This window comes from Penicillium vulpinum, assembly GCF_028829585.1.
Source record: "Penicillium vulpinum strain IBT 29486 chromosome Unknown utg000003l_segment0_segment0, whole genome shotgun sequence".
Taxonomy (NCBI): Eukaryota; Fungi; Ascomycota; class Eurotiomycetes; order Eurotiales; family Aspergillaceae; genus Penicillium; species Penicillium vulpinum.
The window spans coordinates 6,097,847-6,121,625 of NW_026643243.1; the positions used below are offsets into that span (position 1 = coordinate 6,097,847).

At 47.5% G+C, this 23,779-nt stretch overlaps 7 protein-coding genes across 7 annotated transcripts; 3 read left to right on the forward strand and 4 right to left on the reverse strand.

The window, feature by feature from the left end:
* Window positions 1-936: 936 nt before the first annotated feature.
* Window positions 937-2,214, forward strand: N7479_007342 (glycoside hydrolase family 64 protein; the record flags this gene model as incomplete). Its single annotated transcript, XM_057255036.1, has 1 exon — window positions 937-2,214. The coding sequence occupies one exon, from the start codon at window positions 937-939 to the stop codon at window positions 2,212-2,214; it is 1,278 nt and encodes a 425-aa protein (XP_057108898.1).
* Window positions 2,215-2,448: 234 nt separating this feature from the next.
* On the reverse strand, window positions 2,449-3,250 carry N7479_007343 (uncharacterized protein; the record flags this gene model as incomplete). Its single annotated transcript, XM_057255037.1, has 2 exons — window positions 2,449-2,781; window positions 2,849-3,250. The coding sequence occupies 2 exons, from the start codon at window positions 3,248-3,250 to the stop codon at window positions 2,449-2,451; spliced, it is 735 nt and encodes a 244-aa protein (XP_057108899.1).
* Window positions 3,251-3,639: 389 nt separating this feature from the next.
* Window positions 3,640-7,968, reverse strand: N7479_007344 (ABC transporter ATP-binding protein; the record flags this gene model as incomplete). The annotated part of the gene is made up of 5 exons (XM_057255038.1): window positions 3,640-4,526; window positions 4,576-4,698; window positions 4,752-6,735; window positions 6,791-7,454; window positions 7,511-7,968. 5 exons carry the CDS (start codon window positions 7,966-7,968, stop codon window positions 3,640-3,642), a joined length of 4,116 nt encoding a protein of 1,371 aa, XP_057108900.1.
* Window positions 7,969-8,769: 801 nt separating this feature from the next.
* N7479_007345 (polysaccharide biosynthesis domain-containing protein) lies at window positions 8,770-9,416 on the reverse strand (the record flags this gene model as incomplete). The annotated part of the gene is made up of 4 exons (XM_057255039.1): window positions 8,770-8,827; window positions 8,884-9,202; window positions 9,280-9,304; window positions 9,372-9,416. 4 exons carry the CDS (start codon window positions 9,414-9,416, stop codon window positions 8,770-8,772), a joined length of 447 nt encoding a protein of 148 aa, XP_057108901.1.
* Window positions 9,417-9,846: 430 nt separating this feature from the next.
* On the reverse strand, window positions 9,847-11,587 carry N7479_007346 (synembryn; the record flags this gene model as incomplete). The annotated part of the gene is made up of 7 exons (XM_057255040.1): window positions 9,847-9,946; window positions 9,997-10,838; window positions 10,894-11,013; window positions 11,063-11,221; window positions 11,283-11,359; window positions 11,417-11,491; window positions 11,560-11,587. 7 exons carry the CDS (start codon window positions 11,585-11,587, stop codon window positions 9,847-9,849), a joined length of 1,401 nt encoding a protein of 466 aa, XP_057108902.1.
* A 774-nt stretch (window positions 11,588-12,361) lies between these two features.
* Window positions 12,362-17,530, forward strand: N7479_007347 (uncharacterized protein; the record flags this gene model as incomplete). The annotated part of the gene is made up of 1 exon (XM_057255041.1): window positions 12,362-17,530. One exon carries the CDS (start codon window positions 12,362-12,364, stop codon window positions 17,528-17,530), a length of 5,169 nt encoding a protein of 1,722 aa, XP_057108903.1.
* Window positions 17,531-20,938: 3,408 nt separating this feature from the next.
* Window positions 20,939-22,964, forward strand: N7479_007348 (sodium:neurotransmitter symporter family protein; the record flags this gene model as incomplete). Its single annotated transcript, XM_057255042.1, has 2 exons — window positions 20,939-22,528; window positions 22,578-22,964. The coding sequence occupies 2 exons, from the start codon at window positions 20,939-20,941 to the stop codon at window positions 22,962-22,964; spliced, it is 1,977 nt and encodes a 658-aa protein (XP_057108904.1).
* Between the last annotated feature and the right edge of the window lie 815 nt (window positions 22,965-23,779).

Here is a 23,779-nt window from a genome sequence, read left to right on the forward strand (position 1 = left end):
CCTCGGTTAGGGGTCTATTTTCTGAAACATGAACCCATTGAAGTCATCGAACTAGCATCCTGTGCAACAATGATCAAACTCTTGAGCGCGGGGGCGTCTGTTTTGCGTAATGAAGTTCTTCAGCCTCAGGACTAGGTGCTGGAAACCCACAATTAATATCAGATGATTCACAAAATGAAATTCAAGAGTGTACATATGTACTTTTTAAAGTTGAGCAAAATCCTAATGGCCATCTCGTGGTGGTAGAGGAATATCAAATAGTTGTATTGGCCAGGAACAAAGGCGTGGATGACCTACTGCTGACCCAATAGCCAAGGCTCACACCTCCGCCTTGACAGAACTGAGTATCGAGGATATGGCAAGTCAGTTTTCTCGATGCTCAAGTATTCGGCATTTCGATCCCCCAAATCAATGGGTCTTTCACGTAATGTTTTGCAATTTGTCCCCCGCACAATGAAGCCAAGGTCAACGAAATAGGCGGGGATTGGATCACCTGGATACACGGCATGATCGTGCCGTCCCGCGGTGGCTTAGATCGCCATTGGTATATACTGTTGTTGATGTTGACACGCAAATTGTTATGAATAAACTATGATCGACATGCCCGTCAATCTAAATCAGGTAGCTGATCCAATGGGGTCCAAGCCATCCTCGCCGAGAAACTTGAGGTCATCGCCACGTTGCATCACAGGGTCCTGTCACCCTTCCCTACCTAAGGCCACGAGTTTGGCACAAATTCAACAAAAGACGTTAAGCAATTGCATATATATATTATGGGCCCATTGCATACTAAAATGTCGATAGCAACTTCAAACCCCTTGGCAGCCTTGTGGATCTTGATACGGCTTTCTTATTGGGCTTTTGCGCCAATCATTTCAAGACCTCAGTCCACCTGAATTCCTCTTCAACCCCCTCAGGGCACTAATATCGCGCAAAATGGCAACATTGAACTTTGCTTTGAAAAACAGTACCGGTTCTAATACGGTCTACGCCTACATTACAGGCCAGGCGCTTGATAATAACAACGCGCTTTTCCTCTTGCGATCTGATGGGAGGACACCCTACTATCCAACCTCACCATCGGCCACCATCACCAACCTGAGTGCAGATTGCGCAATTCCACTGGGTGCAGCGGGTAGCACTACCACCATAACTATTCCGCACCTTGCAGGCGCGCGATTGTGGTTCGTGCAAGACAACAAATTGACATTCTATCTGAACCCTGGCCCTGCCCTTGTTGAGCCTTCGGTATCCAACCCATCAGACCCTAACTACAATCTGACCTGGGCCTTTTGTGAATTCACCTGGAATAACGCCCAGCTTTATGCGAATCTCAGTTATGTCGACTTCGTGTCAATGCCTATTGCTATGACCCTAACCAACGCATCTGGTGCAACCCAGACCGTTCAGGGCCTACCGGCCAATGGTCTTGACCTAGTCTGCAATGCTCTCAGAGCGCAGAATAGCAAGGATAACGCCGGCTGGGACAAGCTCATAATCCAGCGAAACGGTGTCAATTTGCGGGCCGTTTCTCCAAACACGGGAAGAACGCTCAATAGTTCTTTGTTCAACAATTACTACGATAACTACGTGAACCAGGTCTGGTCTTACTATGCAAAGAGCACCAACAATATTTTGACGGTCAACACGCAGGCTGGCGCCGGTGATGTTACCGCTAAAGTTGCCTCTGATGTTTTGTCCTTCTCAATTCCAGGTATTACTTACACCAAGCCGTCTACTGGAGACATATTCAGCAACAGCTCTGGGTCTTTTGCCGTTTCAGGAAATGGCACCAAAGACGCCATTACAGCGCGTCTCGCGGCTGCATTCAATCGCTCAACCCTGTTGATAAATGGCAACCAGCCGAACGGGGAGTCGGTTTCAAAATACTACCAGAATTCCGTCACGAATCACTACTCGCGCATCTGTCATGCCGTGAGCCTTGACAGCCGAGGCTATGCATTCCCCTATGATGATGTGGCGCCTAACAATGGCTCCGATCAGTCTGGCAGTGTTTATGATGGAAATCCAAAGCTGTTGACAGTTGCTATTGGCGGCGGCTCTAGTAACTCTGGCAAGAAGTCTGTCGTTGAGAACAATGCTGTGCCTGTCCCACAACCAGTGGAGAATGGACAAAGCAAGGCAAATGGAAAGAAGCCGAGCCGCTTCCACGGGCTGAGGAGGTTTGTGGATAAGCTATCGCACAGGGAGTAAGTAACCCTTGAGAAACATAGGTTTGTCTCAACGCTATTTGGTTATGTCGTCGTATATTGTAAATGATAGTGTATATACGTCATCTTTAGTCGGCATCTCTTTTGGATTTGTTGGAAATAGGTCAATATGATTTTGAATCCCTATCCTCTATCCCTTGCAAAAAATAAGAGAGTAAATTATCTGCAAATTGACTGATGACCTGCATCGTTGTAAAGAAGGGCCAGTTCCCTCTGCTCATTCCATAGCATGCTTCTTAATGTAAGATACCACTTGATCTGGCATGGCCAACCAGGGCGTGTGTCCTGTTTTGATTTTCTCGGTTTCAATCTGTGCCCCCCTCCGTCGCGCCCGCTCCACCAGCACCTGCTGAACCGGCAACGGAGTCGCACGATCCTCCTCTGTTAAAAGATACGCAGATGGAATGTTCATGTACGCTGCACCAGTAGCGGGGGCATTCTGAGTCGCCCAAGAATGTGGCTTGAAAAGCTTAACCCACTCTGCACCATCGGCAACATCATGGAGAAACAGCACGAGCGCATCGCTGGCGGTCACAGTCCCATTTTCTTCCTAGAATAAATGTTAGTGATCACGGAGACATTTTGCAAGTTGTAATAGAAATTGACGGGCAACTTACATCACGCACATACCATGGCGGGGGCATCCCACCAAATGCGCCGATCAAACCTTCGCCAATGCTAGGTAGGAAAGCGGCAATGAATATGAGTTTCACAACACCGCCATTTCGGCCGGCTGATTTGCGCTCTGACCTGCTCAGTCCATACAACGCACTGCTCACTGGTAACCCGGCCCAACTGTGCGCGATGATGACAATGTCATGGCCAGCATCTGCTTCCTGTTGGGTGATAGATCTCACAGCCTCGATATCTGGTTGAAGGTCGACAACCGAACTGGCTTCCTGGATGGAGGGAAATATGACACTGTGGCAGTTATAGTCGGCGAGTTCTTTGATAATTGGGTCGAAGATGGTGTGCGGGTACCATGCGCCCGCCGCGAAAATCAGAGTTGGCCTTGACATTATTACCCTAGTTGATGTGAGAGCTATGCCAATAAGATGCGGGTGCTTGCTATTTACAATATAAGCTTGTAAGGCTGAGGAGTTGCAGGAGGTATGAAATCGGCTACGCGGGACTTTGGTCTAGTCAATTTGATTTTACCGCTTTTCTCTCCGTGAGATATTATCCACATCGGCGTTCTCTTAACTATTACACTGTTGATTACCCATAGCAGTGACATTTTTGTGGACGTGACGTTGCGGTTACTTCCAAGCCTAGGTAGCTTCACGGCGCTTGATAATAACGATGACACAAATTGCGATGATATTGATCAATAAGTACAGAAATCAGAAAATAAATCAAAAATGAACATCTTGCGACTAATGATCAGAGGAAAAAACGTTGAAACGATCTAAGCACCGACTTCTTCAGGGTCACTGAGCAGCGCATGCAACTTTCCACCATTCATTTTTGCCAGATCCTGATACGGTCCATCCTCTACGACAGCTCCCTGGTCAAGAACAACGACATGATTCGCGATCTCAATCATCTCCTTTGCGTGCGTGATAATGATGACAGTAAGCCCCTGACGCGCGGACACCAACTTCTGAATCGTCTGCCGTACAATCTCCGCACCCGCTGGATCCAAACTAGATGTGGCTTCATCGAGAATCAGGATTTGGGGTTGACGCAAAAGAGCCCGCGCAATGACGACACGCTGTTTCTGGCCACCAGAAAGGCCAACTCCGCCATCTCCGATCACAGTATTGTACCCACGAGGGAGAGATAGGATGAAATCATCAATCCCTGCTCCTTGAGCGGCAGTGCGCACACTATGAGATGAGGCTAGAGGCGAGTGCTGATCTAGCCCGTAACTGATATTTTCATGAATGGTGCCGGGGAAAATAGTTGGTTGTTGCGATACGATAGAGATCTGTGAGCGGAGGGTAGGGACATGCAGCTGAAGGATATCTGCGCCGCCAAGTGTTACTGTGGGTTGTCCAGTTTTGGAGGCCGGTGCTTCGTAGAGCGATAATAGGAGCGATGCGATTGTGGATTTTCCCGACCCGGACCGTCCCACGAGCGCCGTACAGGAGTTGCACGGGATGGAAATCGAGACATTCTTCAACACCATAGTACTTGGCCGAGAGGGATATCGGAAATTCACGTTGATGAGCTTGATCGGGGTGAGGTTTGAAACTGTCAAACTACCGAGGTGCTCGTGGGATCCATCTTGTGGGAGTTTTGCAAGGCGAATAAGCTGTGTCGCTATCTCGCGGGAGGTGTTGATTTGGGGAACTATCAAGGGGTGAGTAGACTATCTCGAAGTGATTCAGGACCTACTAACTCCATGAGAGAATCTGTGCTGCGTATCCAATGCTGAAAAGCAGCATCGAGAATACCATCATCACATCGTCCACATTGAACTCGCGAGATGCTGCGAGCACCGCTCCATAATAGAAGATCAATGCTGTTGAGGAAAGTCAGAACAATAGCAAACAAATAAAATGTCAGTGAGCTTACCGGTGGAAAATATGACCGTTGATTCTACCATACCGAAAAGCATGCCTGTATAGATGGCACGTTTCAATCCCAGTAGCAAGCATCGCGCGATCGCATTGGCTTGTTTCCGATGGAAATGACCTTCCAATGTCAATGTTCTGACAGTACGGATCTCGGAAAATGTCTCAGTAAAGACATCAGCAGCGATATTGTTCGCATCATTGCATCGTCTTTCCCATAACCCATTTGTTCCCTCGAAGCCTCGAGTGATGACATAAATGACAGGTCCACAGGAAATAGCAACGAGTGTCAGCTTCCAGCAAACAATCAAGCTCCAGATAAGTGCCATGACGGTGATTGCTGCAGCAACAACCACGAAACCGGCGAAACGGCCTAGTAGGTTTCGCATGTCCTCTCCATTCTGATCGAGAGACGATGTGAGTCTAAGAGATCCATTGCCATCTTTCTCGAACCAGGCCCGTGGCTGATCGAGGATGCGTTGAAAGGCGTTTTTCCTGAAAGAATCCATCCACACCTCGGCGCAAAGTTCTAGGAAGTAATGCATGAAAAAGGACGCAAGGCCATCTCCGAAAGACACCCCTAATACAGCAAGCGACCATGTCATTGTAAGGTGTTCACTGTTAGTTCCAGCATAGAAGGTTCCAAACAGTTGCGACAGACAATATGAAAATATCGGAGTCGCGCTTGCATGGGCCAGTGCCGCGGAAAATCCTAGGAAGAGAATGATTCGTTGTCTGATCGTCAAAGTCGATAGAATAGTGCCCATAATTCGAAAGAGCGGAGTCATTCGTTCTTTTGGTATGTGCTGCTCTTTTGATTTCTTGCGGCGGCCATATGGTTTCCGGCTGCGTGTAGTCTCTGATGGATCTTTTGCGCCGTGTTCATTGGCCCACGGATCCGCCTTGAAGCCCTGATCATCAATATGTACCATTTCAACTGCTTCTGTGAAAAGTTGGAGGGCCGTCGAGTCCCGCTGGCGACTTGGCCCTTCTATCATGAGAGGAAGACGCTGGCTCCGATCTTGCAAGGGCGATCCGAGGAACTCTCCACTCCTGAACACATATTCCGAATTCCTTCTTGCCAGTAAGTCTAGTGAGCCGGAGCCAAAACTTGGGGGTATGTGGCCTTGAGCCCATGATGCCCTAGTTTGACGATGTCCGAGAAAAGCTGTTGGAGGTCTTAAGGTGTCTAAGCTCTCCGATGATGAGCTCTCCCACGAAATGTCCGTATCATCCAAAGATCTCTTGTTTTGGGTCTTGGTTTCCAGAGAACTGTCGACTTTGGTATGAAAATATTTTTCACTTCCCGGACTGACCTCCACGGCATATCTGTAGCCGGATTTCACGATCGAACCCTGTTCGAGGATATACAGGAAATCCTGTTCCATGATTTGTGACATATCGTGAGTGATGATGATGGTGGTCTTTCCTTTCCGCCACTCACGGATTGCTTTAATCACTGCGACTCGGTTGGTATGATCAAGGGCGCTAGTGGGTTCATCTAAGATCAATATTGGGGTGTCACGTAATTTCGCTCTGGCAATTGCAACTCGCTGTCTTTGGCCGCCACTTAAAAAGCCTCCACCCGGACCAACGCAAGTGTCAATACCTTTGGGAAGACCATTTATTGTGTGCTCAAGCATGGCCAAGTCAATGGAATCTTTGACATCTTCCTTGGTGACAGTTGCATGGTCCTGGCGACCGAAGGCGATGTTCGTGAGCACAGACTCATTGAAGAGAACACTCTTTTGCTCTAAAAGAGTAATGTTGTTGCGGATCCAGTTGATATCGAGTCCTTGCATTGGATTGCGGTCAATCAGGATTTCGCCTGAATTTGGCAAGTAGAACCGCATCAGCAACTGACTGAGGGTACTTTTACCAGAGCCACTTTTCCCTATAACGAATGTGGTTTCTCCAGCCGGGAAGAAAAAGCTGGAGGGCTTGAGAACACATTGATCAGGCTGACTAGGATATGAAAATGATACCTTCATGAATGTTCATTAGTGTCAGGATCCAACCCAGAGAAGGGTCTCAACTCACATTTTTGACCTCGATATCACCTTCACAGTGTTCCGGATACCGAGTTCCCTTTGCCTCGCTCACAGTTTTATCTTCTCTCCGACTCTTTAATATCGATTTCAAGGCAACACTAGCGACCTTTCCTTTTTCCATCACGATCATCTGGGGTAATATCTGCTCGATAGACTGAGCTGCAGTCAGGCAGGCCCAGAAGGTTCTGAGAACTTCTCCGGATGTGAGTTTCCCGGCGCGAGCAAGCGAACTGCCATACCAGAATCCCTGAACAAACATCGCGAACATCATCCACCGGATGAAAGCAATTTGCAGAGAATTCAGCCGAGCTTGTCGAAGGTAGTGTGTGGCAGATCTCTCAATGCGATCGGCAAAGCTCTGATGCTCGAAGGTCTGTCCATTGAGGCATTTTACTGTATCGATATTTGTGATAGCATTGTTCGCAATCTTGGAAGCCTCTGTAAGCTCAGCCTGCTGTGCTGTAATGCTAAACTTCATTTTGGAAGAACGGAATCCGATAATTGCCGAGAATATTGGAATGCCTGCAAGAGTTACCAGAGAGAGGCTCCATGAGGTGTAGAAGCCGAGCCCTAGTGAAGCCAGTGAACGGCACGAGTATTGCAATACAAGTCCAAGTGGCTGCGATGTCGCCATCTGAATTTCATGAATGTGTCTGAAAATAATGTGATGTTAGATATGAAATTTGGGCGATTATAGTGGCAAACTCACGCTTGAATTCCCGATAACAAAGCACCCGAACCCTCGCTTTTAGCCTCAAACCACTCAATGTCGCGTTTTAGCAATTCTAGAAACACTTGGCTGCGAATAACGGAGGCCTGCATTTCCCCAAATGCAATGAACAGAGCGTAGTATGTACCGTTCAAAAACCAACCAGCTACTCCCAGCCCGATCATTCCAAAGCAGTTTGTGATTATTTGGTGATGAAGCCCTTTCGCATCAGTCTTATCAGCGCCGAAAGAGGTAAACGAGTCAAAGACATTGCCAAGGAAGATTGCAAGTGCCGGGGTAACACAACTAGCAAGCAGAGCGAATATAGACCCGAATATTAGAGTCGGCAGGTGTCTTCGAGTGGTGAATCCGAACAGCGATCTCCAGCCCGGAACGTCCTCGGTAATATTTTCTTTGTTGATTTCGTTCTGACCGGAAGTTTTGCGTTTGGACCACATTTTGGGCAAAGACTCGAACGTCACATTGAAAGCCTGATATGACTTCCGGAGATTTTTCTTGCGCTATAGTGGCATAGCAATGAGGCAAGAGGGAAGAGCATAAAGATCGGCATGAAATAGTCATCGTGGGCCATTTGGATGTGGGTTCAGAAATATAATTAACAAAACAAGAACAATATTAAGAAATCCCCCCAATGAGGTCACATTGAAGAGGGGTGGAGAACAAAGGATAGCCATGCTCTAACATTGTTGTAAGGCACCTGGGATAAATGTATCATTCATCGGCTTCGTCATTGAGACAGCAATCACGGCCTCTACTCTTGATGCATGATTTCTGAAAGTCAAACGAAGCTAAGGCTAGAGAAGGTGGACTTACTCAATGTCTGATGCGCGATGGCCACAATCACCCCCAATAAGCGCCGCAGCGAATCAGCCCAGAAAAATAATAGCAATCGAGAAAGTAGACAAAGGACCAGTGGAAATGACATTTTATTCAGGGTATATTTCAGACCCAATGTTGAAAGACTGTCCAAGTCCTAGCGGACAGCCAATCTACATTTGAGTCGCGATTGACGGTCCGATGCTAAATCAGAACCACATATTTATGGGGTATTACCACGCTTCTATCGTAACAACTAACCTCAAACCATGATACTGCGAGGTCTTGTGATCGGTATCATGGTTTTGAGGCCATTCATCATCTGCGCCACAAGGAAACAGGAAAATGCCGTCGGCCCGATCAGCCCGGATGTGGAACTGTCCTCGATTTCAAAAACAGCAGCAATGAGACACTGTTTGTAATCAAGAGCTGGCCTTCTGGGCCTTCTCGTAAATCCAATCGTTGAGACCTGCGCGGTTTCTAGAAGACTCCATTAGTTTCCATACGTGACTCACCCGGCTCCAATCAGCACTTACCTAGCGATCTCAACAGCGTAGAACTGCATGCGCACACCAAAAATGGTAGTGTCCTGGTCATACTCGGCATCCGCACGGGTACGGATCATGGTACCGAAGTTGAAGTCCTCGATCTTATCCCACTGCAGCATCCAGTTGCGCCACTTTTCCTTGCCGGCCTTGCTCTTCATCTCGTCCTCAACGAGGGTCCCGGCGGGATCGAAATCGGGGAATGCCTCCATGAATGACTCGTAGATATCATCGTCCTGCTTGGTCAGGCGAAGCTGAGAGCCCTTGACCTTCTCCAAAATAGCCCAGTATGTCATGAGATGTTCAACCGCTGTAATGCGAGAGGGGTATCAATATTATGGCTTTGCCCAAATGTGTGAATGAGATTTAAATCGATGCGCCACTGACCTTTGACGGCGAACTGCTTCTCCATCTGTTACGATTGTCAGCAATCAGGGTTCTTCGGTCTTTAGACCATATGTATGGACGCGGGGTCGTACATCCTCCAGATTCTCCGCCTCCTCGGGGTTAAATGGCTTCGACATTTTGATGGTTGGGCGTAAAGTAAATACTTTGAAATACGAACACAAGAAGACAGTGATATGACAAGTGGGGAGGAAATCGAGTGGGAGGTGTTCGGTGCCCCGCGCATAATTTTTTTGACGGGCGGAGAGCAGCTTCCGCCTTGCATAACGTCATTCCGCCCGCAATCCGTGGACAGGTATAAATCGTATCAGCGCAATGTCCAGCTCAACTATATTTAATTTGCTGTTGAGTGGATTCACAATTCCCTTTTTAGGTTATTAAATCAAGCAAGAAAAAAAACTCCGAATTGGATCCCGAATTGACGCCAGCATCATCGCTACAGAGCTACTATAGGGTGTGATCATTGACCGTGCATACAGTTGTAATGAACCAAGCTCAAATGCTGACATTACCAGACTGAAACGCAAGGTCACCTGCAAAAGATGATGCTTAGTCACTATCAGTATCATCTGGCAGTTCTTCAAATCTTCCCTCGTGAAGAGCCTGAGTTACGGGGTTCTCGACATTGAGGAGACCATTTGCTTTGGCCCTGTAATAAATATTAGCAATTGCTACCTAGCTCACTGAAAATGCACATACCTCTCAAATAGCACGAAGAGTCTCTCTGCTTCCCGTTCCTTCTCCTCCATAGTCATTGGAGGACCGAAATCTTGTGGCTCAGCTGCCCACCGTTGCCCAGTAATGGGATTTCGTGCATTTTCGGGGTGGTCCTTGGCCGAATATGCTTCACTCGCACTCTGTGGCATCTCGATGCCGCGCGCTGCCAGGAACCCGGCAGCGAAGCCGTAACCAATGTTCTTAGTGAGTCTCTCGGCGTCCTTGCCCGAGAGAACAAACATTAGCTCAGAAATTGTAACCTTCAGATTGGCAAAGTGGTTTGTCGAGAGCTTCAGAAGTCTTGAAGAAAGTGTTTCAGACCGTCCAATTGGCAAACTTCGGTCAGTGCTCTCGGGCAGAAGAAGCGATTGCATATGCTTGCGGGGCCCATCAGATGCCACTTCGTAGATAGCAATAAGCGAATATAACAACGGGATTGCGTTTGCCTCTAGCCCCTCGGGGCTATATATGGATACGGCCTGATCCAAGATGCCGATCAACCTATCCACGTTGCAGTTGGGGTCGAATGTAGGGAAAAGTGGACTGTTCTCGAAATATTTGCCTTTCTTTTCCTCCAAGTCAAGGATAGACAAAGCATTGATCAAGCCGCCAACTAAACCATCTAAGGGCTTTGCTGGAATATCAATGCGACAGATAATCTTCAAAATATGAGGGATGGAGGGAGAGAATTCGGTAGCAAGATCTGGAAATATCTTGGAGATATTGTACATCAACTTGAGCGTGTCTGACAATGCCAGTTCATCCATTTGTGACAATGGCTTTCTTCCTGACTTCGGGAACTGCTTCGCATGACGGCTCAATTGCTATACTAGTCAGCACAGCACATCTAGAAATTTTCGAGTCTGATAATCCGCTCACGTAGTTGAGATTATCCCCCAATGCGTTGCTCTTAATCAAATCCTTAAAGTCCAGTGTGGTGTTATAAGTCGCGTAGAACAATATCCGACTTGTAACCATCTCGTCTTCCGAATCGTCGGTCTATCAAATATCAACTTTAGTACCAGCATTTTATCTGCTACGGTCCTACCTTGAGCTTTTCTGCAAGCTTTCCGCCGTATCCCGTGTCTACAAAGGCCTGGCGCATCTTGGGGTCGAGTAATAGCGCATTTGCAACACATCGCAATGCTGCTCGACGTATTTCAGGGGTCTCCCCCTCAACGCCATACCGTACCAAAGTATTGATGCCCTGGAAATATTCAGAATCAATTGTAATTCTCAGCGGGCAGCTTCATCTGGTGTGCTCGTACAGTCTGTGAATAGATCGGTTCTGCGTTGGTAGGGTTTGTGCCGTGTTGTCGAAGCTGGAGGAGAGTTTGAACTTGGTCTAGTAGTTGATAAGATTAGTATTAGGAACATTTCATGGCGATTTTATCCAACTTACCTGCTGTTGAGAGGTTGTTCTCTTGTAGGTCTTTCTCAAGAGACTTTAGCAGCTGCGTCACTTGTTGCAGCTTCGCTGTGTGTGCAATATAGAGTCAGCCAACTTGCTTGCTAGGGATGAGCTTTTCAATCTCCATAATGTACCTGTTCCTTGCATTTGAGGAAACGCCATACTGATCTAAGCTCAGATTGACTCAAATGTTCCAAGTAGGGGGGTGATGTAGGACTGGTGTTACTTTCGCTAATGCCTTGTGCTGAAGTAGAATCCCTGGCAAAATGAAGGAGTAAGCTGAGATCAATAGCTTGAGCAGGTATCGATTGACGAGGGAACAAAAAAAAAGAAAGGAGAGGGAGCCACGCGGGGAAGTTGAGGGCAAATCCCAAATCGTCATAAATTATTTGGCGACTCCGCACTTAAGCTTCTCTTAAGAACCTTTGCTCCAAAAACCATTCTATAACAACAATTATAACAACAATATTGGAACTTAATTATGAGAAACCCCCCATCTTGCACAATCCAGTCTGTATCTTTAGTATAATGCGGATTTTTGTAAACTCCACCGTTTGCCTGAAGAACGTGACAGTGATAGATTAAAACGATAGACTTTCAAAGCTGAATATTGAATGCTGAATGTTGTTGATTGCTACATACTCACATACTGCAATACCCTCCAACGGCTCAAATATTGAAGCTATTGTCAATCTCATGGATCTCATGAATCCTATGAAAAGTCCGCGTGTTGATGCCTCGTCGCCTCAGGCGGTGACACTTTACGCGCATCGCGGCGCGTCGGAAGCTGAACTTAGTTTTCTCAGAACTTGATGTGGCTTCTTAATTCTTCAATCTAAAACAGATCATGGACAGGCCCTGAACAGCATCTCATACAGCAATGATCCTTAGCTATTGCTTCCTTTTCTTTTTCACATTTTTCGTCTGATCCAAATCATGGTGGAGATGCTCTCTGCTCGTCCTCCTACACCCCCAAGGACAGCCTCACGCATCGTGATTGAAAACACCGAGTCACCACTAGCCGTTCAAACGCCCAAGGAGCCACCATTTTCTGCGCTGGGATCGGTGGGGGTGGGCCCATCCAACCGCAGTTCGAAGAAAGTGAATTTCTCGCCATGGCCCAAGTACATCAAACCACCAACTTTTGCTAGTGCCATGAAATCAGCCCCCGACTTCAAGACTATCCCTCCACACACAGATTCAAAGCCTACTAAGTCGATCCTAAAAGCAACTCAGTCACCAATTCCTGTTTGGTCCCCCAATGTCGATACATTCACCTCCGAATCGCTTGCCATGCTGCTCGAATCAGTCATCCAACAACTAGCAGGCGAGTCGATGAGCTCCCGACTCGATGCCTACATGCAATTCTTTGGTGCGCTACGCACGTACGATGGGCTTCCAGCGGGTCAGAAGATTGCCGAAAAACTAAATCTCATCACCGAGTTTATTCAGCGAGATGTGAATCATGACCTTACGAACGGCGGCCCGCTCGAAACGAACCTCGCCAATCAGGCCTTGAAATTGTCAGCTGCGTTTGTTTGGCACCCGGAGATTTCGACACAACTTTCGGAGGAATTCAAAGTTTTTCTGGTCGACCACTCCATCACTTGTCTCCATGAGGCCAAGGCCCCGAAGTCAGTTTTGACGCACTACATGTCCATATTGTCTACACAAAACTTCGGCCCTAAGATTATGAACGGTGCTCGTGTAGCGCGTCTTTTGACGGTACTACAAGAAATAACCAAAAATATCAGTGGCAACGCAATTGTTTCCCATCGATTGAACATTTACCAACGCCTGCTGGGCCAAGCCAAGTCCGCTTTCATCTCCCAAGCAAACCTATGGATAGAACACTTGATATTCGGGTTGCTTCATCACTTGAAGGATACCAGGTCAAAAGCGATTGCACTTGGCTTCCAGGTGGCTATGGAAGCCGGTCCAAATCCTATACTATCGAAAAACATCCGGGATCTATTCGACCGGCCATTAGAGCATGACCGGAAGCTTGTAACAGAGGTTCGTGAGCGCATGACTCGAATGATGGCGACGGTGGATAGCGGTGAGCATGTTCCGCAGATTTGGAGCATCATCATTCTTCTTCTCCGGAGTAAAAGATGGAATCTGGAGCAATGGGATCATTTCAAGGAATGGGTTCTCGTACTCCAAAAGTGCTTCAATTGCAGCGAGCCAGTGATCAAAGCGCAGGCCATCCTTGGTTGGAATCGATTTGTGTTTGCTGTCAGCCCCAACGAATCGACAAGTAGATCTCTCCTCAAAATGCTGGGCAAACCGGTACTCTCTCAATTTGACCGCAAAAAGACCGACAAGTCAGGAGCACCTCCCACTCAACTTGCTCTGACCAGCTACTACAATCTGCTGTATTACACTTTCCGTCCTTCCGCCTCTTATCAGCATTTGGATATTATATGGGAGGAATACGTGGTCACTCCGTCTTCAGGCATCTTTTCATCAGTTCCGGTTCTCAGCGACTGTCTTTCCCGCATATTAACAAACCTGTTGTGGAGCACGCAGGCTAAGATATGGATAGAGAACCGAATCAACGACACTACCAAAATGGAAGTAGAGGAACTCCCTGCAGCCGACAGCAGATGGGTTCGATCAAGAATCACCTCAATTCTGAAGGTTTTCGAGCATATGTTCAAGTCTTCAGTTTGGGTCGATGACGCAGTTGGCCAATCTCATGTGGCATTGGCCTGGAACAGTCTTTCCAGTGCCCTGTCTTTTGCATCTAGCAAAGAAATCACCCCTTCAGGGGAATCGATACAAGCCGTTGCTAGCGTTTGGGGCTTACTGCACCGTCTTTGGACTGCAGGGCCACCCTCTTTGAATACCGATACTACAGATGTCTTCTTCAAAAGATTCAGATTCTTGTCCACAACCATGATTGTTTCTATTGGGAGCATTCCGTTTACTGAAAAGCTTCTCTTGAGAAATACGGATGAAACCGATAACATTCCCACACATTCACACCCAAATACGACCCAAGAGAGTGCCATTCTTCATCTCCTTCGAATAATAAGCAGCACTACAGGGACAATAACGCCGAGTCAATCTTACGCACAACTTGTATTGGGTAACATCGAAGCAGCATGTAACGGCAGATTCTCCCGTGGATCTCGTCTTGAACTTCTCCAACAGTGTGCAGAATTGAGCACTACGAAAACCAGTGCTATTCCCCGTGCAGCTCAGCTGTCGGAGGTTGTTTGGAATGCCACTACCCAGGCGGCCGCAAACGCTTTACAGTCGTTCCCTATGGAATCCGCTCGTGGGCGCGATGGCTCTGTATCTCGTGACTACGAGAATGTCATCAAGATTCTCTCGTTCGGCCTTTCGTTTCCGTTAGCCTTTCAACAGTGGTCTCATTTGCTTGAAACGTTTGTTCGCGTGGTTAGAACAGAGAAAGGGAACCAAGCGGTTGCCACGATGATTGTGGAACCCATAGCCGAACGCCTCATGCATCTTTCTGCTAGAGATACCTACCTACCCTCAACCTCACTGCTTGGCCATTCCTTGTCTATCCCTTTCATGCAAGGAACCGGTCTAGGGATTGATCGCAGCGGTATACAGGCAACTGGTCATTCTATCTTTCCTCATAAACTTCTCGGGTCAATTGCCCAAACATTACATGGTGCATACGAAAATTTTAGCGCATCAAAATCCCACGGTCTTGCCGAGTTCATCGAGGCATTGACTTCTTTTCTGGGAACTGGTGTTCCGCAGTTCCAGTGCCAAATTCTTCAATGTCTCCAGTCATCACTTGGTCTTTGGTTGAAGGATGAATCTTACAAAATCCATGTTGACTGCGGCGTTGACAGCAGAATTCTAACAGCTTGCCGTGCGCTCTCGTCAGCTACTATCAATATTCTGCAAAATTCGGTTTCCCATGATCTACCTTCTTTGAAAAACTTCGAGCCTATTCTTTGCGCTGGTTTGGAGTCTTCGCACATGTCAACATCCAAGAGATACCTCGAACTTTGGGGCTTGACCTTTGGTTCACAGTCTTTTGTCACCCCAGGCACCATTTTGCAAGCTGTACAAACTGCCGGATCCAGGGTTCAGACCGCAACCTTGCCTCCACAAGGCGGTGACCAAGATACCGAGATGCTACCTCCGCCTCCTCTACAAGACAAAATGGATCAGACATTCCATCAGCCGTCTCAGGATACTCAGCTTTCGTCCCCCGTCATAAGGACCGAAGACTCCTCGTCGGTCCTCAAGCCAACTGAACAGTTCCATGAACTCAAGTTGCCGAGTAACTTTCAACAGCCCACGGATGTGCAAATTGTTGACGGCATTTCAGTGTCTCACAAGCGTAAAAGCCATCGTGAAATGTTTTCGATGATTGAATCGATTCAATCCTCGTCACCAGCCAGCACTCCACGAAAATTAGGATTCGATACTCCTCCCCACCTACGCAAACTACATGGGGAATCACTAATCGAACTCCCTCTAACACCTACTCTTGTCCCTACTGAGAATGAAGAGGGATTCATTGGCTCGTCCCCGACACCTGGGACCAGAGACCCAACACCCGCGATGAACTCTGACGCACTGATATCGAGCCACATGCCTGTAGATTTGGGTATAGACCCTCCATCATCTCCTCCCGAAATACAATCTCGGAGTCCAAGCCCTCGGAAGGGTCGCTCCAAAAGCGCGCGGCGAAGGGCCGCAAAAGCAAGAAAGGCTCTTATTGGTACATCCGGCAAACAGTCAACAGTCAACAGCCCAGCTACTTCCCGTCTTGCGACGGAGAACATGGACACAGATATAGGTGATTCCCATGGCTATGGTAGTGAAAACGCCGACGCTACACCTCGAGCAAACGGAGAAACTGCCAGCAGGCGACTTCGATCTGCCCTAGGTAAAGACTCAGATACAGCAGGTCCTTCCCCCGTTTCAGTGGTGGACTCTGATAAGACACCTATGCAACAACCTAGTCGCAGAAGTAAATCAGGCTCAAGCTCCAAGACGAAACGGAAGCAAACTCAGTCTACGGATGATCAACCCCAGCAAGCCACCGACATGCCTCATGAAATGCTTCCGGATAGTTTCATGGACTCAAGTGAGGAGACAGAGACCCAAATCGCATCACAGCTTGGAGTGGACTTGGAACTGGCAGTCGATATGGACGATAGAGATCATCTGGAGCGAGAAAGTCTTCCCGATGGGCCGTCTATAAGGAAGAGAAAGCGGGATCAAGAGGAATCTTCATCTGTGAGAGCTGACAGGCGCCGGTCGACGCGGCTGTCCACGGCTAAAGAAGTGGTCAATGTTGATTCATTGCAGCCTGATTTTTCACAATCGGACCGCGCCATTTCTCGGCCAGCCTCTCCGGCTAAATCATTGTCGCCAACTGCGACTCGCCGATCCACCCGCTATTCACAACGAAAAGATAGTGATAACGCTCTTGTGATTTCAGTCCCTACAACCCAAGACTCTGTTGCACAAGAATCAACGCAAGATGCTGAGACTCTGCGGCCATCCAAAAGGTCTCGCAGATCTATTCGTCTTGAGGACCAGTCTGCTGCCGATGGCACTACCCAAAATGTCCCTCGAGATACCCGCTCCCGAAAAACACGGTCTCAGCAACATGCATTTGACTCATCTCAACCTCAACTTTCAAGCATTGCATCCAAGGAACATAGCGATAGTGACCAATTGCTACCTCATGTCGACCTGGACATAGTCCCCGAGAGCCTCATTACAGAAGACGAAGCTGGGCAGAGCAACTCTCTTGTTTCTACCGAAGAAGCAACTGCTACTCAAGTCTCTGAAATGGAGCAGGCTATTGAGTCTGCGGTAAAATCAGACATCGATGTGGAAAATACGGATGCAGCACAACAACCTGGTGAAATAGTCGAGCAATCTACGAGTATTGCCACCACGGGTACCCAAACCCAAGAAACACCCCCCGAACCTAAATCCGACATCAGCGAACGAGGCGTCACCCAATCCCTGGAGAATCTCCTAGGTGAAATGAAAATGACGGCCTTGTCCTCGAGTGCTTTCCGCGAGGTCGATGATCTTCTTTTCAAACTTCGTTGCGAAGCACAAAATGCATCAGCGCGACACAATACTTGAGCATAGCGAATGGCGTTACAGCGAAACCTGTTGGATATCATTTTTTTTATATTGGATCCCATCCCATCATTATTCCCCACCTGCATCCTATATATCGTCATAACTTGAAGCACAGTGCCTATTCTATTGCTTGGCATGCATGATCCCAGATGTTTTCTTTTTCTTGTAACATTTTCCGCGTTCAGGGGTTTCTGCGGGTATAATACAATCCAAACATTGAACATTATGACCATTGATTGGTTTCATAAAAAGTAAGAAGCCAGATATAAAAGAAACCAGGTTGATAGGTGTCTAGTCCACTCACTTACTCAGTTGATACATTTTCTCTCGACCATCTAGCGTAGCTGCCATTTTAATAATGAGATTCCATATTGGCCAGTTGGAGTTTGACCCCAATGTGCTCAGGTACGCAGTTTACTTGAATATCATGATGACGCAGACCGCCACTCCTTCTAAACAGTATATCAACACCTGATCAATTTGGCAAGGCAGATTCATTCAAAGCTTCAGTAATTATAGGTGAATACTGTTTTCGAATGTGCATGTCCGGACAATGGCCACCCCAGGCACTCAGTGTATGATACAAAAGCCGGCCTAGCAGCTGGCCGGGCACACAAGGCATGCACTCCCCATCTTAGCGACCCGGTCAACATGCTTCCACCCAACCTAACACCCAAATAGGCGTTCAAAATATGTGATAACAACAAAAAGCTATATCAGGGCAATCATGCTCATTCAACTAATGTTCTAATCACTAGCTCCCCGTCCAATTGTCAGAGTACGAGCAGTCTGTGTCCTTGCAATCCGAATATCTTTCCGCAGTGTCAATAAGGATACTGTTATCATCCTCGGGCCATTTGTCGGTATCGGTGTTGACATAAATATAGCTCCCCGAGGTAGTCCTCATTTTGTATTTGCACCTTTAGTAGAACTCAAGTTAGCTCTGGTATCAAATCTAGCCTGGCTTGAACAAACCACTCTAGGGGAGACAAACATGGTTGCACCTGAGATTTCAGACTGATGATATTTCTGAATTGTTTTGGCAGCCGAAGTCTGATGGATACTTGTATGGCAAGAGGCTGATAGAAAGATGCTGGCTTAAGAACGAGAGCACCAAACCCCCACCCCTTACTATATATAATTTTTGCTTTGTATAGCAAGCAGTACTTTATAGGAATTCCGAGAACTCCGGTCATTATCGGTTGGCTCCCCTCAATCCGCCAATCAGATGAGTCCCGAATTCTTGAGCTCTCAAGATACTGGCTGTAGAAGCTGACCTTTTGGGGAAACTATCATAAATTTTAAGCCAATTGAAAGAATAAGGTGACGAGCATGTTAAGTTGATGTGGAACTCAAATACCATGTAGCGTTTGAGTCGTCCTGGATCGGGCTTGATCCAAGTCATCTGTCATGTACGGAATAGTCCCAGGCGCATTGCTCACACGCGTCTCCTAATACGAAAAAGACGGCTTTATGATGCCCCCACCTCAGAGCCCAATCATCATAAGGGCTCTTACCCTTACCTTGGTAGTGCCGAGAATGAGCGGGCCAGGTGAAGTGTGTGCACTTGTTTATCTTCGTGTCAGCTTAATCGACCATTGGTCCACGACTGCAAATCTGCAGCAGAATCAACAAACCATAAGGAATCTGTAGGGTTGAGCAATCATGTTGAGGTCTTTGATTTTCCCGGGTCCCAGCAACGTTAGTATTATACCCCGCTCTTGGTTGCGGTGATGCATGTAGTCATCAATAGGGTTCACATCCATTCATAGTAACTACTTCCATGTGACCAATATATAGATGGTACATATGGATTCGCATCCTCCATCTGGAGCGGGCAGTGAGGCTCTCTTACGTCAGCCTCGGCCTCGAGCCTCAGCCCTGGAGAGCACCTGGGCACACCCAGGGCTACATCCATGACTAGTTGTCGAATGTTGTTCCTATCTCGGGTCAGTACGGTAGCCTTGTTTTCGGGTGTTCCATTTGCCTGTCCAGTACAAAGTAGGATTTCCACGGAGAAGAGGTGCGGAAAGAAGTTTCTATAGAACACACACTCATTTATCTTCGACACCATAATAACAAATTCTAGTCCTGCTTTATGATCCTTCTAGGCCTCCAAGCGCGGTGGTGGATATCGTTGAATACCCTGAGAGCAAGCCGTAGGCCACCCATTGATAGATCATAGGACCATGTAGTTTGCTAGTTCTTCTCCTTCTATACTCTGTCATTTCTCTATTAGAGATATCCCTTGAGTAGGGGTCCCTAGAATGTCTATTTCTTACCTCGACCTATCCGTGTATAGTCGGAATGACAACTGGCGTTCTCCTTCCTAATATTTTCAATCGCCCGTTCTCTTACCTTCCCGCATCTCGCATCACCTATCATTTAGCCTGGTGTTCACAATCGATCTAGTATCTCGATCCGCACCCCGTACCATTTCCCACATCTCATACAACATACAGTTTCACGAGACTCTGGGCACCTGGCACCTGTGGGTGGGCAGGTTCCAGGGATGAGTAACACTACTGGGCGGGGCAGAATGTGGCACAGGGTGGTGGTTGGTTAAGGCGCGAAATTACGGGAAAGGTGGCCGTTTCTGGCGTCAAAAGCGGCGTCAATTTTACAGGTCCTCATATTCTATATATGAAATGAGGACATTGACTTTCGTTTTCTGGTTACTTTTACCTCTTTTCGAGGGTGCCCTCCCCATGGGCTTTGGTGATGTCTAAACCGAAGGGACTTGGGCTGCAAATCAAGAATGAAAGAGTAGAACATGACTCCATGGTACATGATGATAAACTGTAGGTCACATCCTCTCTGAGCCCTAGATAGTCTGGATAATAGTACTACTATAACTATGAGCCTTATGATGAGCGCCATGAAATTGCGCAATTCCATGCCAAGAACAGCGCCCTTGGCAAGTGAACCTTTCATCTCGTTCGGCCATATCCCGAATATGGCATCCACTCTTCGTGACCATGAATACATATGTACGGAGTACAGAGTTCCCATGTATACAACATGACTGAGCCAAGCTGGCTAGTAATATTCCAAGCTTATCCGTAATCTTAATCTCACCAACAATATTGCAACATGGCACACAATCACCGGAGTGGAATGCTTCCAAGACTCTTGGCGTATCTATTCCATCCCACAAACCACGAATCTAAGGATCCAGGATGAGAATGCCTCCACGAGCCTCTTGGCATCGGTCCGACGTGACGGAGGCAACAGGATGAGATGGTTGGCAAGCCCCTTGGCATAAGTTGGAAGTCATTTGAAAGCGTCTCTGATCTGCTACAGGGCTCTTCTTCGATCACTTATCTCTTCCAAAATCGCCTCGTTCTCGCCACATGAATTTACAAAGGTGGAAATAGCTTGAATTTTTCTCATTTGATCGGTACCATCATGGTACTCGCCCAGTATCTGAAGAAGGTCGTGGGCTGGATCGCTCCTCTTCCAAAAAAATCCGAAGATGGTCGTGATCAATGGCCCTCGAGAGCGGCTTTCCTGCTGGCCGCCATGGGAGGCTGCGCCGGCCAAGGAAACCTACTGCGATACCCCTCAGTGGTCTACAATAACTATGGACTGCAATGGTTTATCCCCTACTTATTGGCTGTAATTGCCATCGCTATTCCGGCCCTTATTCTCGAAATTGCGATTGGACAAGCCTACCGTGGCGGGACAGTGATCGCGTTCAATAATATCAACCATCGGCTGAAAGGCGTTGGCATGGGCCCAATTCTGATCAGTTTTGTCGTCGTGCAATACTTTACGGTCAATCTAGCCTGGATCATGAACTATTTTCGCAACTCCTTCACTAGCCCACTGCCATGGGAGGGCAGAATTGAGGAATTTTACATGGGCGATGTCGTCGCCAATGTCGATCCGATCGTGGGCAATCTCACTGCTGGCAATGGTGCGGTTGCCAACTATACCGTGTACCCCGGTGTTGCTCTTATCGGCGAGACAGTCGGCTGGAGCGCCTTTATCTGGTTTCTGATATGGATTTCCATATTCCGTGGAGTCGGCTTGACAGGTCGTGTCGTCTACTGGACGATGGGTCTCCCGATTGTCACCACTATTATTATCGTCGGTCGTGCTTGCTCACTGGAAAATGCGGGCGAGGGTATCCGACTCTTATGGGCGACATGGAGGAGCGACCAACTAGCCTCGGGAACTGTTTGGCAAACCGCTGTCGGACAGGTCTTTTTTTCCACCGGTATTGGTTTCGGTTATTTCACTTCCTATGCTTCCTATAACTCCAAACACTCCAATGCTGTGATGGACGCAATTCTCATATGCGGAAGTAATATCCTGTTCGAGAACGTTGCTGCCTTTGCCGTTTTTGGGGTTGTAGGCTACCTCCGACGTTGGCCCCAGGATGGTGAGAGATTGGGTGCATTCGTGGTTGGTTTCCTGACGCTCCCCGAGGCTGTGCTTCACATGCCTGGTGCAAACTTTTGGGCTGTCCTTTTATTCTTTACCCTGGTGGTTCTCGGGTTTAGTTCGGCCTTTGTGATGCTCGACGCAGTTGCTACATTAGTCGTGGATTCGGGCGTGAAAATGTCACGACCGATGATTGTGACTGGCCTCACAATAATATCATTCCTTATGTGTTTGCCATACTGCACCGAATTTGGATTTTACCTACTGGATGGAATCGACCGATGGATTAACAATGTGGCCTTGATCTTTGTTGTGTGGTCGGAGCTTGTCAGTGCAACCACGGCTTATCGCTGGCACGACGTGGTAAGCCAGACAGGGCTGCCTGCTTTTGTTGTGTATAATTTCGGATACTTTGGTGGCCAAATCATCGGAGTTGCTATTGCACAAGGTATCTCGAATCCTCCAGCTGGCGCCGGCGCCGGCTTTGGGTTGTATATTGTCTGTTCGATAATTTCCACCCTCGTCGCCACAACCCCGGATACCAAAGCCTCCAGCTTCTGGGGGCGGAATCCTGTTCTCAGTCGATTTTGGTACCTAGCATTCTACTCTGTACGTCTTCCGCTGCCAACAGGTCTTGCAAACAAACTAACATTCGCAGGGCAATCAATTAAGACGTGACCTGAACGGCGTCGTTGGCGGTAATGGGAACTGGAACATCCCTTGTTTCTGGCCCATTTTACTCCGGTACGCCAGCGCGCCTATTCTGGCCATTGTTCTCAGCTTCGCATATCCTGAATTCCAAACCTTGCAGTACGACCCAATGATGATCGCTGGGTTTATTTTGGCGCACTTATGTTTGCTCTTGATTTTGCTCGGTCTGGTGTTGCCACGATACTACGATATTTTTATTCCCTCTCACCGGAAAGCCGAGGGCACTGAAGTGACGATCGCCAATCAGCTCAAAGACCAGGACTTTGTGCCAGAGGTCGGGGTGTTTGACTTTGAATCTGGCACGCCGGACTCGTCTTCAGCGTGGAAGAATTAAGAATTCTGACGGGATAGACTATATATCTTCTGTTGATTTAAGGTGAAGATGAGCTAGTTGTGTATTGCCTATACCTGGGTATTTGGATTAAAAGTTAATTATCAGGGTGGCTACACAGTAACTAGGAACTAAGTAAGTATGCAGTTACATGCCCAGAAGCAACTATGTATTAATTCACCATATTCGACGGTGCTATTCAAATTCCCTTATTATCCACCTGGAGCAGAGTAATATGCAACATATCTTTATGTGGTGCATATTCATGCCGTTCCTGACCCACCTCGGCGTCCCATCAAGGCTTAGCTCCTAGACCAGTATGAAGACCCTAGAGGAAGCAAAAATCAGTCTTTCTCAGAGTAGACCTGCTCGCGCAATTCTCTCTAATTTTTCTGTGCATGAGGCTAGTATGAAGATAAATATTCGCAAAGGTTTAGCTTTACCTCCATTGCAACTCGCGAACACCAAGGGTGAATATTCGAGCCACTTTTCAAATTAAATGGAGCATGACCGCGACCTGGATTTTCCAGACGGTGGTTGGCGCGCATGGGGTGTCGTTCTTGGCTCTTGGTGCGCCATGGTGCCCTCATTTGGACTTATGAATACAATCGGGGTGTTCGAGTCTTGGTTAGCGGACCATCAATTGAGAGACTATTCGAAAGCTTCCATTGGCTGGATATTCAGTCTGTACATGTTTTTTCTTTATTTTGGAAGTGTTCAAGTTGGTAAGTTCATTAATTTATCTCCTATGCAGGCCGACTAATATCTGAAAGGATCTCTGTTTGATGCGCATGGTCTTGCGCCTTTGCTGATTCCGG